This window comes from Panthera leo, chromosome C1, assembly GCF_018350215.1.
Source record: "Panthera leo isolate Ple1 chromosome C1, P.leo_Ple1_pat1.1, whole genome shotgun sequence".
NCBI classification, from domain to species: Eukaryota; Metazoa; Chordata; class Mammalia; order Carnivora; family Felidae; genus Panthera; species Panthera leo.
Window position 1 is genome coordinate 70,170,024 of NC_056686.1, and position 16,944 is coordinate 70,186,967.

The window sequence follows — 16,944 nt, forward strand, 5'->3', positions numbered from 1 at the left end:
TCACTACAGATTTTAGGAAATGACCCCTGACAGTAGGATGGATATGGGAAACAAAAAACTGGAGGCAAAAATGTCTAGAAATCTACTAATCTTACCTAGCCTTTCTATAAATGGCTAGAATACTTTATGTCTCTTTTATAATCATTACTTTTTTATATCTCTTCTTTTGTCTACTAGAGGCAACAAAGCTTATTGGTTAAGACCATAAATTCTTGGGCCAGGTTCCTTGAGGCCAAATCCCAGTTGCACTAGGTCCTTAGCACCTATCTGTGCCTCAGTTTCCTTGTCTATAAAATGGTGATAAATCATAAAACCTGTTATGAGGATTAAATCACTCATTATACATAAAGTGTTTAGAACAATGCTTGGCATACAGTAAGTAGTATAGCTTTAGCTATTATCATTTTTAAGAGTCTTGCAGGGATCTGTGGGGAATTCAACTCTCTATCTCCAAAAGTATTCAACACGGTAATAAGTACTTAACAATAGCTAAGAACAATGAAAAAGAAAGTAGCCCCATGGGAATGTGACAGAAAAACTAACAGGATTTAGTAAACAATTGAAGATGCAGAAGCCCCTAAAATATCAAACCTGCATAACAAAGGGATTAAGGGAAGGCCAGAAAGGTAGCCCTTTCTAATTGAAAAAGAGGTAGGGAATGTTTGGTTTTAAATTATCTTAAGGCTAAAGAAACAATGAATCACAATAGCTTTGGCAGGACTGAAATTTTGGAGAGGGACGGTAGCCATATTTTGGAAGTCTGTTGTATGAAGGAAAGAGCAGAAGAACATTAAGAATATTGATTCGTAGTTGAGATTTTTCATTAAGACTACTTTCTCTCCATTGAATTCAATTTAGTTAGGTGTTATGTTCATATTCATTATCTCATCTAAATCAGTTCAACTGCTATAAACTACAGCTGAGTACAAAAAAATTATATGCAGTAAAAAATATCCATATTTTAAGAGATCATTATGGAAATTCAACCATTTTATTGGCCTTTCTCTAACCAAATAATAAAATGTTAAAAGTAACAATAATAAAAGATAATTTAGAACTTACCCTGAATCACAGAAACAGTTCCACAGTCCTTGACCATGACTCCAGAGTAAGCGATTAAAAACCCTATTGAAAATCCGATATAAATTAACTTCCTCGACATCAGGTACCTTCCAGATGCGTGGAAGAATTGTACGGATACTTGTTTTTACTATGTCCAAAACCTAGTGGAAAAACCAAAGTTATTTCAAAATCTAAGTGTGTAAGTGTGTGTCTAAAATTCTAAGATGAATATATGTAATTCAAGCATAAATACACACACACACACACACACACACACACACACACACTAATTCATTAAACAACAGCACAGAGTAAAAATCCCATGCATTTATGTAAGTTTGGTGTATGCCACAGGTGGCAAATCAGACCACTGGAGTAAGAAGAGATTAAGTTTGAAGTTAAAATTTAAGTTAAATGCAAATTAAATCAATAAATGGAGATTGAAAAATAGTAAGCTTTACTTAAAAAATAAAGCTGAATCCTCATTCACTCGATTTAAAAAATCAGCTCTAGAGGGATTAGAGTCTTAAGTTTAAAAAATAAACCATTAAGAAAGAATTAAATCATGTCATCTGTAGCAACATGGCTGGAACTGGAAGGTATTATACCGAGTGAAATAAGTCAGTCAGAGAAGGACAGATATATGTTTTCACTCATTTGTGGATCTTGAGAAACTTAACAGAAGACCATGGGGGAAGGGAAGGGGAAAATATAGTTACAAACAGAGAGGGAGGGAGGCAAACCATAATAAACTCTTAAATACAGAGAACAACCTGAGGGTGGAAGGGGGTAGGAGAGAGGGGGAAAATGGGTGATGGGCATTGAGGAGGGCACTTTTTGGGATGAGCACTAGGTGTTGTATGTAAGCGATGAACCAGGGAATCTATCCCAAAAAACAAGAGCATACTTTACACACTGTATGTTAGCCAATTTGACAATAAATTATATTAAAAATAAAATAAAATAAAATAAATTTAAAAAATAAAAATAAAATAAAAATAAACCACTAAATATCTTAGTGAAAAGCATTGGTGAATATCTTTTAGTCCTTAGGTTAAAAAAAGATTACTTTAACTCACAAAAAAGTGTGGGTCATAAAAGAATAATAGATTGATTATATTAAAATTAAGAACTTCTGGCCATCAAAAAATACATTCAAGAAAATAAAGGATCAAGTTACAAACTGGGAAAATAGATTTAAAATATATACCTCCAACAAAAGATTAATATCAGAAATACATAATGAATGCCTAACAAATTGTTAACATAAACACCACCAACTTAGAAAAAAATGCACAAAAATACATGGACTGGAATTTCACAAAAGAGGGAATAAATTTGCCCAATAAACATAAGAAACAAAAATTAAAACCATAAGATATCTCTTCATGTCCATTTAACTGACAAAAATTCAAAGTCTGACAATACCAAGTGCTGGAGAGACAGGGACGTGCAGGGTGTCTTAGACACTTTTGGTGGGAGTAGCAATTGGTGCTGTCATTCAAAAATGGCTTGGCATTATCTCCTAAAGTTAAAAATTCATATACCCTATAACCCAGCAACGTTGGTCCTAAGAGAAATCCTCTCAGAGGTTAAAAACAAGAGGCATGTACAAGAATGTTCTAACAGCTGTTCACAATTGCAAACAGCTGGGAACATCCTAATTGTCCTTCAATGGGAGACTGAACAAATAAACTGATACCCTCATTCCAGTGAACTATTATACAATAATCAAAATGAATGAAATACAACAACACGCAAAACACAAGCATCCTAGTAATATAATAGTACATTTTTAAAAATGCAAACCTGAGTTATAATATACAGTATGAAATCCCTTTAATAGAAGTAAAAACAACTAAATATTAAAAATACTTATGGGGAATAAAGATAGACAAATAAGAATTTATAAAGAAAGAAAGTAAAGAACTAATAAATCCTGAATTCAAGAAAATGGCTCCCTGAGATATGGGGAGGATGTCCAGGGGAATGGAGTAGAGTCATGTGATTGAATAACAGGTCACTGCCAGGAACATAAGTTTTGTTTTAGATGTGGGGGTCACAAACGGGACAGTGACCTTACAAACACTAAATAAAAGCAGGTCATATACAGACCATTAATGAGAGAGTATCATGAAATAAGAACTATGATTAATCTAATTCTGGACAACTGAAATCCTAGAGGTTCTAAAAAAATTTGTAAACCCCAAAATTGACTTTGCCCAGTTCACATCTATTTAATAATTATACAATGAAGTATTTCCAATGAAAAGCCTTAAAAAAAAAATAGGAAGCACCAACAAATACAGTTATTCAAACAGTTATTCAAGACTTTTACTTTGTATTTTATTTATCTAATTGAAGGAACTGCCTGGAAGTATGTGAGTGAGTGGTGAGAAGAGAAAGAAGCTTGCAAACATCAAGGCTGAAGGAAGACAGATTTCCCTCAATTGGCACAAATGTAGAGAGAACTGGAGGCAGATAGAGGAAGAATTTAATTTGCCTGTCTTTAAAACAACCATATTTAAAGAAGTGATACTAGTTCTCTCTGAGAAGGCAAATGGGGAATAAATATCTGTTTAAAATCAATTTAGTAAAAAGCTTTCAAAACACTTTATTTAGAGAAGAAGGTCGACTCCAACTTCTCACGATGAATTGTGTGAGCCTCATGCCTTCCCTTCCTGTTCACCATGAAGTGGAAACAGTATTTGCAACTCCCACTGCAGGTTAAGGGTATGTCAGATGAAGGGGCAGCGAATAAGGAGAGAGAATGCAATCTGTAATAAAGTCGCCTGGGGAAAAAATTGTCCTGGAAAAGCTCGTTATTACAGATAACAAATGCTTAATAATTAAGAAGTATTTAAAAAAATTTTTAATATGAATTATTCACAATACTGATATGTATATTGATTAATACCTTTTATTTTTTACAATTTTCATTTAAGCTATTAGTTTAACTCATATGTATATTTTTTAATGTTATTTATTTTTGAGAGAGCAAGCAGGGGAGGAGCAGAAAGAGGGAGACAGAGAATCTGAAGTGGACTCCACACTGACAGCAGAGAGACCGTTGTGAGCTCAAACTCACGAACACGAGATCACGACCGGAGCTAAAGTTGGACACTTAACCAACTGAGCCACCCAGGCACCCCAAACTCTATATTTTTTTAATGTAGAAAGCAGTACTCATGACTGATGTGATGGAAGAATCCACACTAGCAGTAAATGATAAATTTCAGTAAATTTTCCTTTCTACTTTCTATGTATTAGTGAGTAATAACAGGCCAAAAGTCATAACACAGGACAAATTTAAAAAGTAGCCATGCTAACGTTAATTTCATATTCTATTAATAAATAGCTATTCAACTTTAAAGCATTTGAGATTATAAGTTATTTGTTTATTTCTTTTTGAATACATTTTATGGTAAAATGCACACAACACATAAGAACCAAAGAGAAGAGCCTGCCTGCTCTATACTAAGCACTATACTAGGTGCATTATTTAGTGGAGACCCTCTTGGCCACTGCTCTGTACATGTTTTAGTCTTAGTTTAGAGGGAATTTTAAAACCATGATCATCTAATATCCTAGCCCACACATGACTGAAGGCAACTTCAGAAAGCAGCTAGGGAATTAGGAGTGGTGAATGCTTGTGCTCTACTCCTAATGTTTCCTCCAAAATGGAGAGATGAATACATTTGCTAGGCCTCTTGCACCACATCAAGTATCTCTGCCTGAATGATTTCCCAGAATCATGAGACTAGCATGATCTAGGCAACCCAGGAACTTGCTCCTTCTTTTCCTGAGCAGCCCACTGGGAACATACATTCTACTTTGCTTCTCTTTGCCCTATTTTTATTTTATTTTATTTTATTTTATTTTATTTTATTTTATTTTATTTTATTTTATCTTATCTTATTTTATCTTATTTTATTTTAATGTTTATTTACTTATTTTGGGAGAGAGATAAAGGGCGAGTGGGGGAGGGGCAGAGAGAGAGAGAGAAACAGAGAATCCCAAACAGGCTCTACGATATCAGTGCAGAGCCTGATGCGGGGCTCAAACCCACGACCTGTGGGATCATGACCTGAGCTAAAATCAAGAATCGACTGAGCCACCCAGGTGCCCCTGCCCTCAATTTTAAAGGAGGCAAGCTCTCTGCTCCTGGAGAAAGGAGGGGGTTAGAGAGACCTGTAATTTGGAGGGCATGAGGGCATGTAAACCAAGGGGACAAGTACCTGAATCCCTTCATCTTCCCTCTGAGCCTTCATATGCACTCTTTCCTCAGCTTGGAACAGTCTTCCTTATCTATTCACCTGGTGAACCTACTCAGGGACAACTTTACCTGCCATTAAACTATGATCCCTTAATCCCCGGTTCCTCCTCTATTAATAACTACCTTGCTTTATTTTAATTTCCTGTTTCATTAATACAGACTGTTAATCCATATAAAGGGAGGCATTATGCCCATCTTGGTAAAAAACATATCATGTCCTCAAGGCTGAAGATAGGTCTAGCACTCAATAGGTGTTTATCTTAGTGAAACTGTTCCTTGCATCAAAGTGAAACCTAAGCAGACACAGTAAAAATCAGAGCTCACACTTTTTGAGAGCTTCCTATAGACCTCACTGTGAACCAGGGACTGTTCTAAACACTTTTACATAAAACAATTCACTTAATCCTCAGAACAAAAACATAAAGTAGGTACAAATTAATCCACAATCCTTTTCCAAAAAATCACGAGGCTGGATTCCATAATCATAAACATTTCTATTTCCACAGGAAAAATATGAATATTCAAACCAAGACATGAGACAAAAATAACACATACCTTCCTGTCAAGTCATTGTCATCAAATGAATTCAAGTAGGTTAGGTTTTGCTGCCTAACGGTTATGAAAATTTTTCATTTATTTTTTTGTTTATTTATTTTGAGAGGGGGTGCCAGTGGGGAAGGGGCACAGAGAGGGAGAAAGAGAATCCCAAGTGGGTTCCTCTCAGTGTGGAGCCAGATGCGGGGTTCAGTCTCAACGATTGCAAGACCATGACCTGAGCCAGTATCAAAAGTTGGAGCCTAACTGACTGAGCCACCCAGGCACCCTGGACATTTTTTCGTTCTGAGAACACTTCTGGATCTCATTTTATGGATGAGAAAACTCTGGCATGGAGCAGGTAAATAACTTCGCCAAGATTACACAGCTAGTAAATGGACAGTTCTGTAGCCAGAACTTCTGGGGAAGCACTACCCAACACTGCCTCACAACTAATTTGATCTGCCCAGGTGTGAACAGCAAACTCTACAAGAGAATCAAATTGTTACTTCTTAGATTCAGATTTGCCTCTAATCAAGTGATACTTGGGAAAATGGGTTGGGTTACTGTACATAAAGAAGGCTGCCCAGGCACGCCCTCTATCAGGGTCATGGTGAAGGGTCTAGTCTGCTTAAGAGGCTCACAGATGGCAAGACAGTGACTGCACCTTTAGCAAAACATCCACTGAATAATCTTAGGAAGGCAGAGGGCAGACAGGCAAGAAATCAGACTGGAAAGAAGTAAATTAGTGCCAGTTCTATCTGCAATGCTATTTTGGATACCTGGGTGCTTTGGTGTTAGAACAAAATGGTAGATGAATGATTTGTGAAACACGAAAACAAATGGTCAGCAAGTTGCCCTTTGTGTTTATCTGTGGACTCAAGTGAGGCTAAGTTATAGAATATAGGTATGCATTTCCTGACATTGTGACTTTTAAAAGCATCCCGATCTAACATTAAGCTCTCCAAGGGAAAAAATAAATAGGAGATTCAGTCAATGAAAACATTAATAAAATGAAAAGATTTGTCTTTTCCATATGAAATATAGCACATTGAAGGCATAGAGCACACAAATTCATATTTTGCAAGAACATACAGATGTTGAGTGACAAACTGCTCCATATGGCTGAACAGTTGGTTCTAAATTAAAATAATGGCATGAGGTGAGGGAGGTTTAGAAATAACATTAAAATCACTACATGCTGTACTAATGATGCATGCAGCAGCCATGGCTATGGGGGAAAGGCACTTTTGCTGATGCAACACGAACAGCTCTGTGCAGCATCTATGTCGGCTCAAATGAAAAAGAGATGGGAAATAATAACATCAAAATGCACAAAGAAGCAGCTACAGTAGGTATTAAAAAGAAATTGCCATGTAGAGAAGGAATACTTGATAAACAAGGATCTCAGAACCCCCAAATAAATGCAAATATGGTCTAACCTTAATATCACTACTTATTTCTCTTCATCCTCCAATCTTAGGTTTAGGCCTAGGTATCACGTCAGAGAATAAGCTTCTCAGCAGATCTGGCATTCTTCACAGCCCGCCAGCACTGCAGTATTTTCATACTTCTCATATATTCCTTACAAATTATAGAAAGCAGCTGCATTCTTGGCAGAAAGCTGTATTATGCAAGTGTGGAGTTACCACAACATGATATTAAATAAGATTAGCTGTTTCCATTTTCACCTGGTGAGGATTCTGTTCAGTATTTAATTCCCTCATTCTTGACCTTTAACGCTTACATCCAATAAGGAAAATTTGAAATAAGGCACGTGAAAGAGTTTGTGTATGAGGATTCTAATCTTACAGTTTTATAACATTTTAATGAGCAACCAGCAAATGCTTTGATCCTGGAACAGAAAAAGTGAGATACACATTTCAACAACAGTCTATAAATAGAATTAAGAGCTTTAAATTATGCATTCCACACCGAATATAGTGCTTGGGACATGATAGTCCCTCAATTAATATTGTTGAATGCATGTTAGAATGAGCAAGTAACTAAATGAATGAATGAACAACCCTCAAAATCCCCAGTAGTGCCTAGCACAGTAATCGTACAAAATGGCAACCAATAAATGTTTGTCAAACTAAATTGCATGACATGCAGCCTTTGTGGCAGCCATGAAGACGTGCCATTTGGGTCAAGTTGCTTCCAAGAGTGAGTTAGCCTCCCCATTCAGGATCCACTGCATCATTCGAGCTTATGCTCTCCTCTGACTGTCCCCAACCAAATGGTTGGGCATGGCTGGGACACCTGAGAGGCGTCATTTCTGCCTAGCAGGCAATGCTTGTTCTGCCTCCCCACCAGCGCTACAAGGCTTTCTGAGAACTTCACTAGTCTCAGGTTCTTCCTCCCAACCCTCTTGCCTTCCATTCACAGCTGTCAGACCTATACTGCAGTCTGAAGGCCCGTTCTATCTACTTGAACTCTCTTACCCTTTTATCTTTCTTGTGAGTTTTCTCTTATAAATCTCTTTCACTTCTAAATCTGTCTTATGTCTGCTCCCCAGGAGACTGAAAGGACACAGCCTTCCAATGATCACTATCATCCCAGCCCAAAGAAGCACAGAGCTGATTAATCCACATCTAGATGTAAATTAGTTAAGTGCACAACCTTATGAATAAGTAACGTTTTATAATATCTAAGTCTACATTCAACAGCTGACCCACATTCTAGGTTTCTTTTTGTTTTCTGGGATGCAATTTTTGGCTTTAAAAAGCAATAGCACAGGTTTCAAACAGATGGCCAAATAAATGGTTAATATATTACAACCCAACAGACAATTTTTTTATACCTCATTTCCACATACTCTACATAAAATAATTCTACATCTGAAGAACTGAACTCTTAGTAGTCTCGCTGTATCTGCAGTTCCACCTTCCACAGTTTCAGTTACCCGAGGCCAACCACTGTCCGGAAGCAAATGGATACTCCTTCGGACGTAGTCTCAGAAGGTCAATGGTAGCCTAACGTTGCGTCACAATAACTACGGCATTCATCTCACTTTATCTCATCATGTTGGCATTTTATCATCTCACGTCATCACAAGAAGAAGGGTGAGTACAGTATAATATGATATTTTGAGAGAGAGAGAAACCGTATTTATACAACTTTTATTATAACATATTGTTATAATTATTCTATTTCATTATTAGTTATTGCTGTTAATCCCCTACTGTGCCTAGTTTATAAATTCAACTTTACCAGTGGTATGTATATATGTATGAGAAACAACAGAATATCTACAGGATGCAGTACTATCCCCATTTTCAGGCATCCACTAGGGGACTCGGAATCCCCCGCGAATAAGGGGGAAGCACTGTTAAATAAAACACATTGGAGAAACAGCCTGGTATGATGATCCTTAGTAGGAAAACAAAATAAGCCTGCATTTTATACCTCCTAAGGCAGAACACCCTCTCATATGATGTCTCATTTCTTTACAAAAACCCTCCAAATCTTAAGGTTAAAAATCTCAGAAATTCTGAAAAGTTACCTGCCCCAAGTAAAGGACAGAGGCAGTATTTAACTCAAATCCACATGACTACAAGTCCAGTACCTCTTTCCACTATCTAATATTGCCCCTTATCAACATATAAAGCTTAATTTTTTTTCAATGTACTTTTCAACTCATTATTATACTAGCTCTCTTGTTGCAAGAAAAAAATATTTCAGTCATTCTCTTATCTCACTTTACCTCTTGATTTCATTTGAAACAAAACAAGATTGGGAAGAGGTAGCGAAAAAGTATGTATATATTATAATACATACATATACATATATACAACTAGAGCAGACAAACATACTTAAGTTTGTCCCAATGATTATTTTATAATATATCTCTATACTTATCCTATCTGGGCTAAATTTTAAGTACTTCACTTCATTCATTCTAATGCTATTGATTAAATGAACAAAACATAAAAACAACAACAAAAAAAATCCCAATTAAAAACTCTGTGTTTATGTCTCTTAGAGCTCAAGACCTCCACCGTTGGCTGGCCTTATGATTTGCATTCATGGTATGTGTATTTGTTATGCTTATTTTGTGGGCATGGGTGAAAGAACACATACATTTGGCAGGGTAAATTTTACAAAAAGGAGAAATTTACAAAAATTTGTTTCCTTATTATCCCAATAATTCCTCATGGGTGACAGCTCCTCAGTGGCCCTGGCAGTGAGGGGGAGAGTGTCATCACATGACAAATGCTGCTGAGAGCTGCCTTCTGTTTCTTTTCCCAGGAGCACTTCACCTTTCATGATGTATCTGAGAAATTAGAGTTTGTTTTGGAAAAACAGTGTCTTAAAAAAAAGGGTTGAGGGAAGAGAAAGAAACGCAGTGATCATGACGTTACCACGAAAAATTGTTGCAAACAAGTTGTAGATGTGTAAATTCTGGCCTTTTCCTTTCCATCATAGCCTAGGCCTACTATTCCTGAGCCATCTTTCAGGGCTTCCTTGAAAGCAGGCAACGTGGCAGGATAAACTTGCTCTAGCTAAGATCAGCACTTTCTGTTCTCTGAGAGTCAATATTCAGCTACAGATTCTTCTGCCAAAAACACAAGTATTAAATTACCTTCTGCAGAACTTCCTTAACTGCTTGGGTAGTGTAAACTATGGGACTGTAACACGTTGTGCATTGAAGATGCGATGTCTTACTACTTTTTACAAGCATAGAGGACACAGAGTACTTTTGGTTTATGCCGGAATGGAAGAAGCCACCAAAGGGCTCAAAGAAAGGATACCTAGGTATGTAAGTTGTATTAAAAAATTCTGCCCCCTCACACTGGCGCTTCCACTCCTGTAACATGACAGTGTATGACAAGCATGGACATGTGGCTACACATCTGGGAAATGAAGGAAAGGGCTACACAAACACAACTCACTCCAAATGTTCTTAGAGGACATCAGTACAGGAGAAGTAGATGTACTACTTGCAAGTAAATTTACAAGCAATTGTTTAATTTTACTCAAAATTTATAAACTCAATTTATAAATTGAACATAACAATCCTAAAATGTGAAATAGTTTTCTTCCAGTTCACAAAAGTCATTACTATTCACACACATCCTCTGATCATCCTCTACAATGTTTATCAGACCTTCTCAAATCACACGTGAAAAAACAGAATGGCGTCCTCGTTTGTAGCTGCTGTTCAAATAAACACACATCGGGGAGCCTGGGTGGCTCAGTCAGTTGAGCGTCCGACTTCGGCTCAGGTCATGATCTCGCGGTCCGTGGGTTCAAGCCCCGCGTCAGGCTCTGTGCTGACAGCTCAGAGCCTGGAGCCTGTTTCGGATTCTGTGTCCCCCTCTCTCTCTACCCTCCCCCATTCATGCTCTGTCTCTCTCTGTCTCAAAAATAAATAAATGTTAAAAAATTTTTCAAATAAACACACATCACTAGTGAAGAAAGGAGGAGGCAGAGAGAAGTGAGCTTGCCATTGATAGAGTTCATAAAAGAACCTAGAATTGAATCAACTTAATAAGTGGTTACAGAAAGCTTCCTACAGGTAACTACAAAGTAAGACAAGCACCTGGCTTTTAGAGAAGTGGGGAAAAATTAATAGAAAAATCTCTCAAGGCAGATCATAAATACAACTGAGTACAAAGTGCCATGAAGATTTAGAATAGGGAAACATAACACGTGATTGTAGAGGAATCCAGACAGGCTTCACAGGAATGCCTGTGTCTCCCTGTCATTCTGCCACTTTTGAAAAGATTATTTTAACTTGAAAAAAGTATAGAAATCTACAAAAAAGGTAAGAATGACAGCAAATGTCACCTCTTTCCTTCCTGTGGCTCAATAAGTCTACCCTCTAGAAATATATCCTCTCAACAATTTGGTACCTAGTTTTTAAAAATTTTTTATGCTAGATATATATATTTAAAATAGTATATACACATAAGTCACTTAAAATGGGACAACACATATTATTGTACGACATGACACATTTGTTTAATTTACTATCCTGATATCCTTTTGGATGGCATATAGAAAGGAACAAGTTGACAGAGGTGCTCCTTCTTTGAGATGCCCAAGGCGATCATGACCTTACTGGACACTCTTGCAAACCCTTTAATGGAATTTCTCAGCAGGAAGATAACTGAGAAAGTTCTTATCTAAGAACATATTAGAAGGCTGCCCCTGATCTGTCTAGATCCACCCTGTCAACTACAGTAGCCACTAGACACATTTGGCTATTTAAATTTAAATTTAAATTAAAAGTTCAGTTCCTCAGTCACAATAGCCACATTCTAAGTGCTCACTCAATGGCCATACGTGTCTGTGACCACTCCTTTGGACGTCACAAATATAGCATATATTACCATCTTTGCAGAAAGTTCTATCGGACAACATTCATAGTAAATCAATCTTTTTATTTCAGCTGACTGGAGAACAGAAGTTAGTCACAAAGACTACATGGGTGACTAATGGAGAAGAAAAATGAAGGCCACTCACATTTGGAAGGCTCCCTCCGTACACAGGTGAACCACACATAGTTGGCACTTATCACTCTGAAGCCAGAATGCCTCTGGACGTGTGAAAAGGGATGCCTGATAGCGGATGGACTCATGGCCTTTGGGTGACACCTTATTGATTGTATCCTTTCACTCATGATTAGCTACCACTGGCTGATTTTGCTAATGTATGTTTGTTTCATATGTTACTAGCCATAATCTGATGCTATCTCTCAGGTTAAGATCTATGATTCCAGAATAGTATTCAATTTAATGAAACTGAATAGTGTAGATGCACTATATTTAACCATAAATTTATTGATAAGATATTTAGGCTGCTTCAAATGTTTTGCTTTCACACATACCACTGCAATGAATGCTCACACATGTAAATCTTTCATACACACAGACAATTATTTTGTTGGACAGAATGCTGTAAGTGGTTTTGCTGCATCAAGGTTATGAAAATTTGTAATTTTAATAGAGACTGCAAATCACCTGTCTATGGAGTTGTATCAATGTATCCTCCCTCTAATGATATAGCAAAGGCCCTTTATCCATACTATTTCCATCACTGGATATTATCTGTCTGATTAATTTTTGCTAATATGATGGCTTTTACTTGCTTTTCCTTCATCATTAGTGAGGCCAAGGATCTATTTACATGTTAATTGGCTATTTGAAGATCCATAAATTGTCTTTTCATGGTCTTTTTATGTACTTTGCCATTTTATTTATTAATATTTATAGGATAGTTTGTCTTTTGATGGTTGATTTGTAGAAAGTTTTGGTTTATTGGTATTACTTTGTGTTTTATGTGTTACAAATGTCTGTCTTCCTCCACACCCCTCCTCCCATGCCCCTCACAGCTTCTGCCCTTTAATTTGGTTTAAATTTTCATGTAATCAAATCTGTCAGTATTTTCCTTAAGATTTCTGGGTCTAAGGTCTTTCTTAAGAAGTGGTTCCCCCATTCTAAGGTTATAAACATATTCTTTTCCTTAAAACTTTTAATATTTTCCTTTTTTTACATATAAACTGCAGTCTATCTGCAATTTATTTTTGCATATGGTGAGAGATAAGACTCTGACTTAATTTTCTTACAAAGAGGTAGCCAATTGCTTCAGTATCATTTTGGGGGGAAAATGATAATTTCTTCAAGTCTTTAAAATGTCACATTTATCATGTATTGTAAGTATATTGTATAAACACTTTATAAGTATTTATAAATAAGTATTTATTTATAGGTATCTTATAAATACTTTAATCTGCTTCTGGCCTATTTCATTTTAATTATCAACTTACCTACAGTTTTCCATCTTCTAGATTACAAAAAGTACATGGACTGTATACCTCTTCTGCTCAAAATTTTCAGTGGCTTTCCCTTACTTGGAATAAAATCCAAAGTCTTTAGACAGCCCATGAAGTTGTGATCTGACCCTTGCCCATATACCCAACTTTAGCGTTCACCACCCCTCACTCACTCTTCACCAACACAAGCCAATGATCCTATAAATAAGGGAATAAAATGGTCCTTCTATGCTTCAGGGACACCTCAAGCTAACATCCACCTCAGGCCCTCTGTATCTGCTCTTCCCTCTGCCTGATTGATACATTGTAACTGCAGTTATCTGCATAGTAGCATTTCCTTAAGGTCTCTGCTCCCATGTTACCTTCTTTCTTTTTTTCACTCTGATTTATTTTTCTTCAGGTACTTACCCAGTAGAATTGCCCTTCATTCTATTATATATTGTTTATTATCAAACACCTGAACTAAAATATAAGCTCTATGAGACCACGGGGCTTGTTTTAAATTCACTTCTTTTATCCTCAGAACCTAGAACAGTGCCCGAAACACAGTAGGTGTGCAACAAATATTTGTGGAAGAAATGAGTAAACAAATGAAGATGTATATAGCTTGATTATGGATATGGATGAATGATCTTAATACATAATCCCAAAGGGCAAAACTATTTTTGGAATTACTCACTTTTCGTTGTTTTACAGAGTCCAATTTTATGAGCCAATATGAAGCCACTTTTGTTTTATGATACCTCCAGTTATCAATGATCTGTTTTGGGAGAGAAAGATTAAGAAACTTAATCTAAAATTTTCCTTAAAAGTAACAAAAGAGAAATAAATGGGGTGAAACCAATATTATTAATTTGTGAAACGGAAGCACTGTAATATTACTTGCAACAAAGAATGTTTACTTTCATAAAGACATGCCATCTGAATCCAAAGTTTTCTCTTTTTTGCTGTTAAAAGTACACAGTCTCTAATAAATGAAAGTCAAATGTCTTGAGGTACATAAGATTTGGGAAGAAGTCCAAAACACAGATTTTCCATTTTAATTTTAAGAGCTCTATTTACACAGCACCCATAGTAACAGAATATTGAACAACACATTAAAAGATAGCCCATATATATTCTATTATCCCTTTGTTTTGTTTATTGGGTTTTTGTTGGTACAAAGCTTCAAAATTTCTAAATATATATTCCAGTAATATATACTATAGCAAACAGATTAAAATATTTGCTGTGTATGGTGAACATATAGTAAATGGTCTAATTAATGTCTTATAGAATTATTCGTTACATTTTATTTATACTCTCTATTTTTTGTTTCCTTGGTTTTTTGTTCATTGTTTTGATAGTACATGTGCACGGGGGAGGGGCAGAGGGAGAGGGAAAGACAGAATCTTAAGCAGACTCCATTCCCAGCATGGAGCTGGATGTGGGGCTCGATCGCACAGCTGCAAGATCATGACCTGAGCCAAAATCAAGAGTTGGATGTTTAAACAACTGAGCCACCCAGGTGTCCCTATAAGCCCATATATATTCTTTATAAAATAATCACATCAGCCACAAATATTAGTTCTACTCTCTATCTAATTTTTCTTCTACCTAATTCAAAAGGGTGGTATGTAGCTAATATCTCTAAGTAAAATTTATGTACAAAAACTTTGTTTTTACCCAGAACTTGATTGAATAAGATTAATATGTAAATAAAAACAAATGTACATAAAGCTTTATAATTAATGTTCACTTTTCCTCCTCTTTCCTCACTGTAACAAATATCTTGGTAAGCAAGATATCATTTTCACTTTTTAAAAAATATATATAACAATACAATGAATAATACTTGGGGGGTTTTGCTTATAACTATGTCATGATTACAAAATAGAAATTGCCACTATTAATTTTTTAGCTAAGAAAGTTAAATTTTTATTATTATTTTGTTTGTTTCTAGACAGTTCCTTTAGATAGGTCTAAAGTAATGCTAAAACATGAAAAAGGCCAAGTGCATTGTTGTGGTTCTTATCCTACAATTGGCCACTAGATGGTGTCTTCTTCTCTGGAACAACAACAACAGCAACAACAACAACAAAAAACCCAAAAAACCAAAAACCCACCAAAACCAAAACCAAACCAAACAGAACAGGGAAACCAGAAAACAACCTTCTGTTACTGGGGGATTATCTAAGCATGTCAATTTGAAATAGATGTTTAAATGAAATTAATCTGTGACTGAAGAAATGCTCTTTCACCAGAAATATCTAAAAGTTGGACATTCTTTCTAAAATAGAAGTAAGGAAAAGTCCTTGACTTTAATATGAATTTTAGGACTGTGTCATTTTAGAATGTTCCACTGGGTGGTGCAAATGTGTTTATAACAAGAAAAACCCCCAACATAAGCCATTTCAAAATCTGACCAAAACCAAAACCATTCAAGGAGCCACATTCAAATATTCTTGATATTTTATACTGAGGGCCCTACTTTTTTCATTACAATTCCTTCCATGTTAGATCCTTCTAAATCTTTACAGAAGGAGGCTTAACTTGGTATTTTTTTCATCATTACGAACAGTAATTATTTAACACTAATTATTCTCACTTATGAGGCAATTTCATCATTTTAATATTAAAACAGGACTATACGCTAAAAGATATTCTGCTTTATTGATATGGTGATCTCACTGCTCATAAATCATAAAGATTAAAATAACCCCTGTATTTTCTAAAGCTTGTGGAGGTTGAAAAGAACATTAAGTTTACCATGACATTCAGAATGATGCTATCAGGAAATAAATTTTAATATTTTAAGAAGAACAATAAAAAGGTGCAACCACCTTGGAATTTCATACGTTAAATACTCACATCTTCTATCAGAAGTAATGATTCTGCATCTGATTTTCCTGGAAACCGGATCTTCATGTCCTTGAGGACAAATAAGGTCTGACTTGTTAGATGGTCTTCTTGTTCCTTTGTTCTCGGTTGCCGCAAAGACTCACTCTTAAATTTGAAAGAATACAGATATTTGGAGGGGGTCTTATTTCATTGTGCCACTATAATCTGAAAGATATTTCTAGGTAAAAATGATGTACTTTTAATTAAAAAAAATAACAAAAAGAAAAAATTTTTTTTACATTTATTCTTAGGATTAAATGGATATGATTTTCCAAGAATGTCTTTCACACTTCCACACAGTTGTAGTTTATTTAGCACAAAACACTAAAATAAAATGTAAGTGTTTAAAAAAGACTTCCTGGTCGGTTCCATTTGTTCCATATACCTTATGCAATTCTTGATTAGAAAAAAT

At 35.8% G+C, this 16,944-nt stretch overlaps 1 protein-coding gene across 2 annotated transcripts in view; it reads right to left on the reverse strand.

Moving 5' to 3' along the window:
• TTLL7 (tubulin tyrosine ligase like 7) overlaps positions 1–16,944 on the reverse strand; it is a 142,093-nt gene that overhangs the window by 27,058 nt on the left and 98,091 nt on the right. The window contains exons 17-19 of one of the 2 annotated variants that reach the window (XM_042952397.1): positions 16,503–16,637; positions 14,332–14,412; positions 1,063–1,223 (exon numbers count right to left, since the gene is read on the reverse strand). In XM_042952397.1, the coding sequence (XP_042808331.1) occupies positions 1,063–1,223; positions 14,332–14,412; positions 16,503–16,637 (377 nt within the window). Of the gene's footprint in view, positions 1–1,062; positions 1,224–7,313; positions 7,728–14,331; positions 14,413–16,502; positions 16,638–16,944 lie in introns of those variants that run through there. The other variant, XM_042952399.1, reaches the window with a different exon arrangement.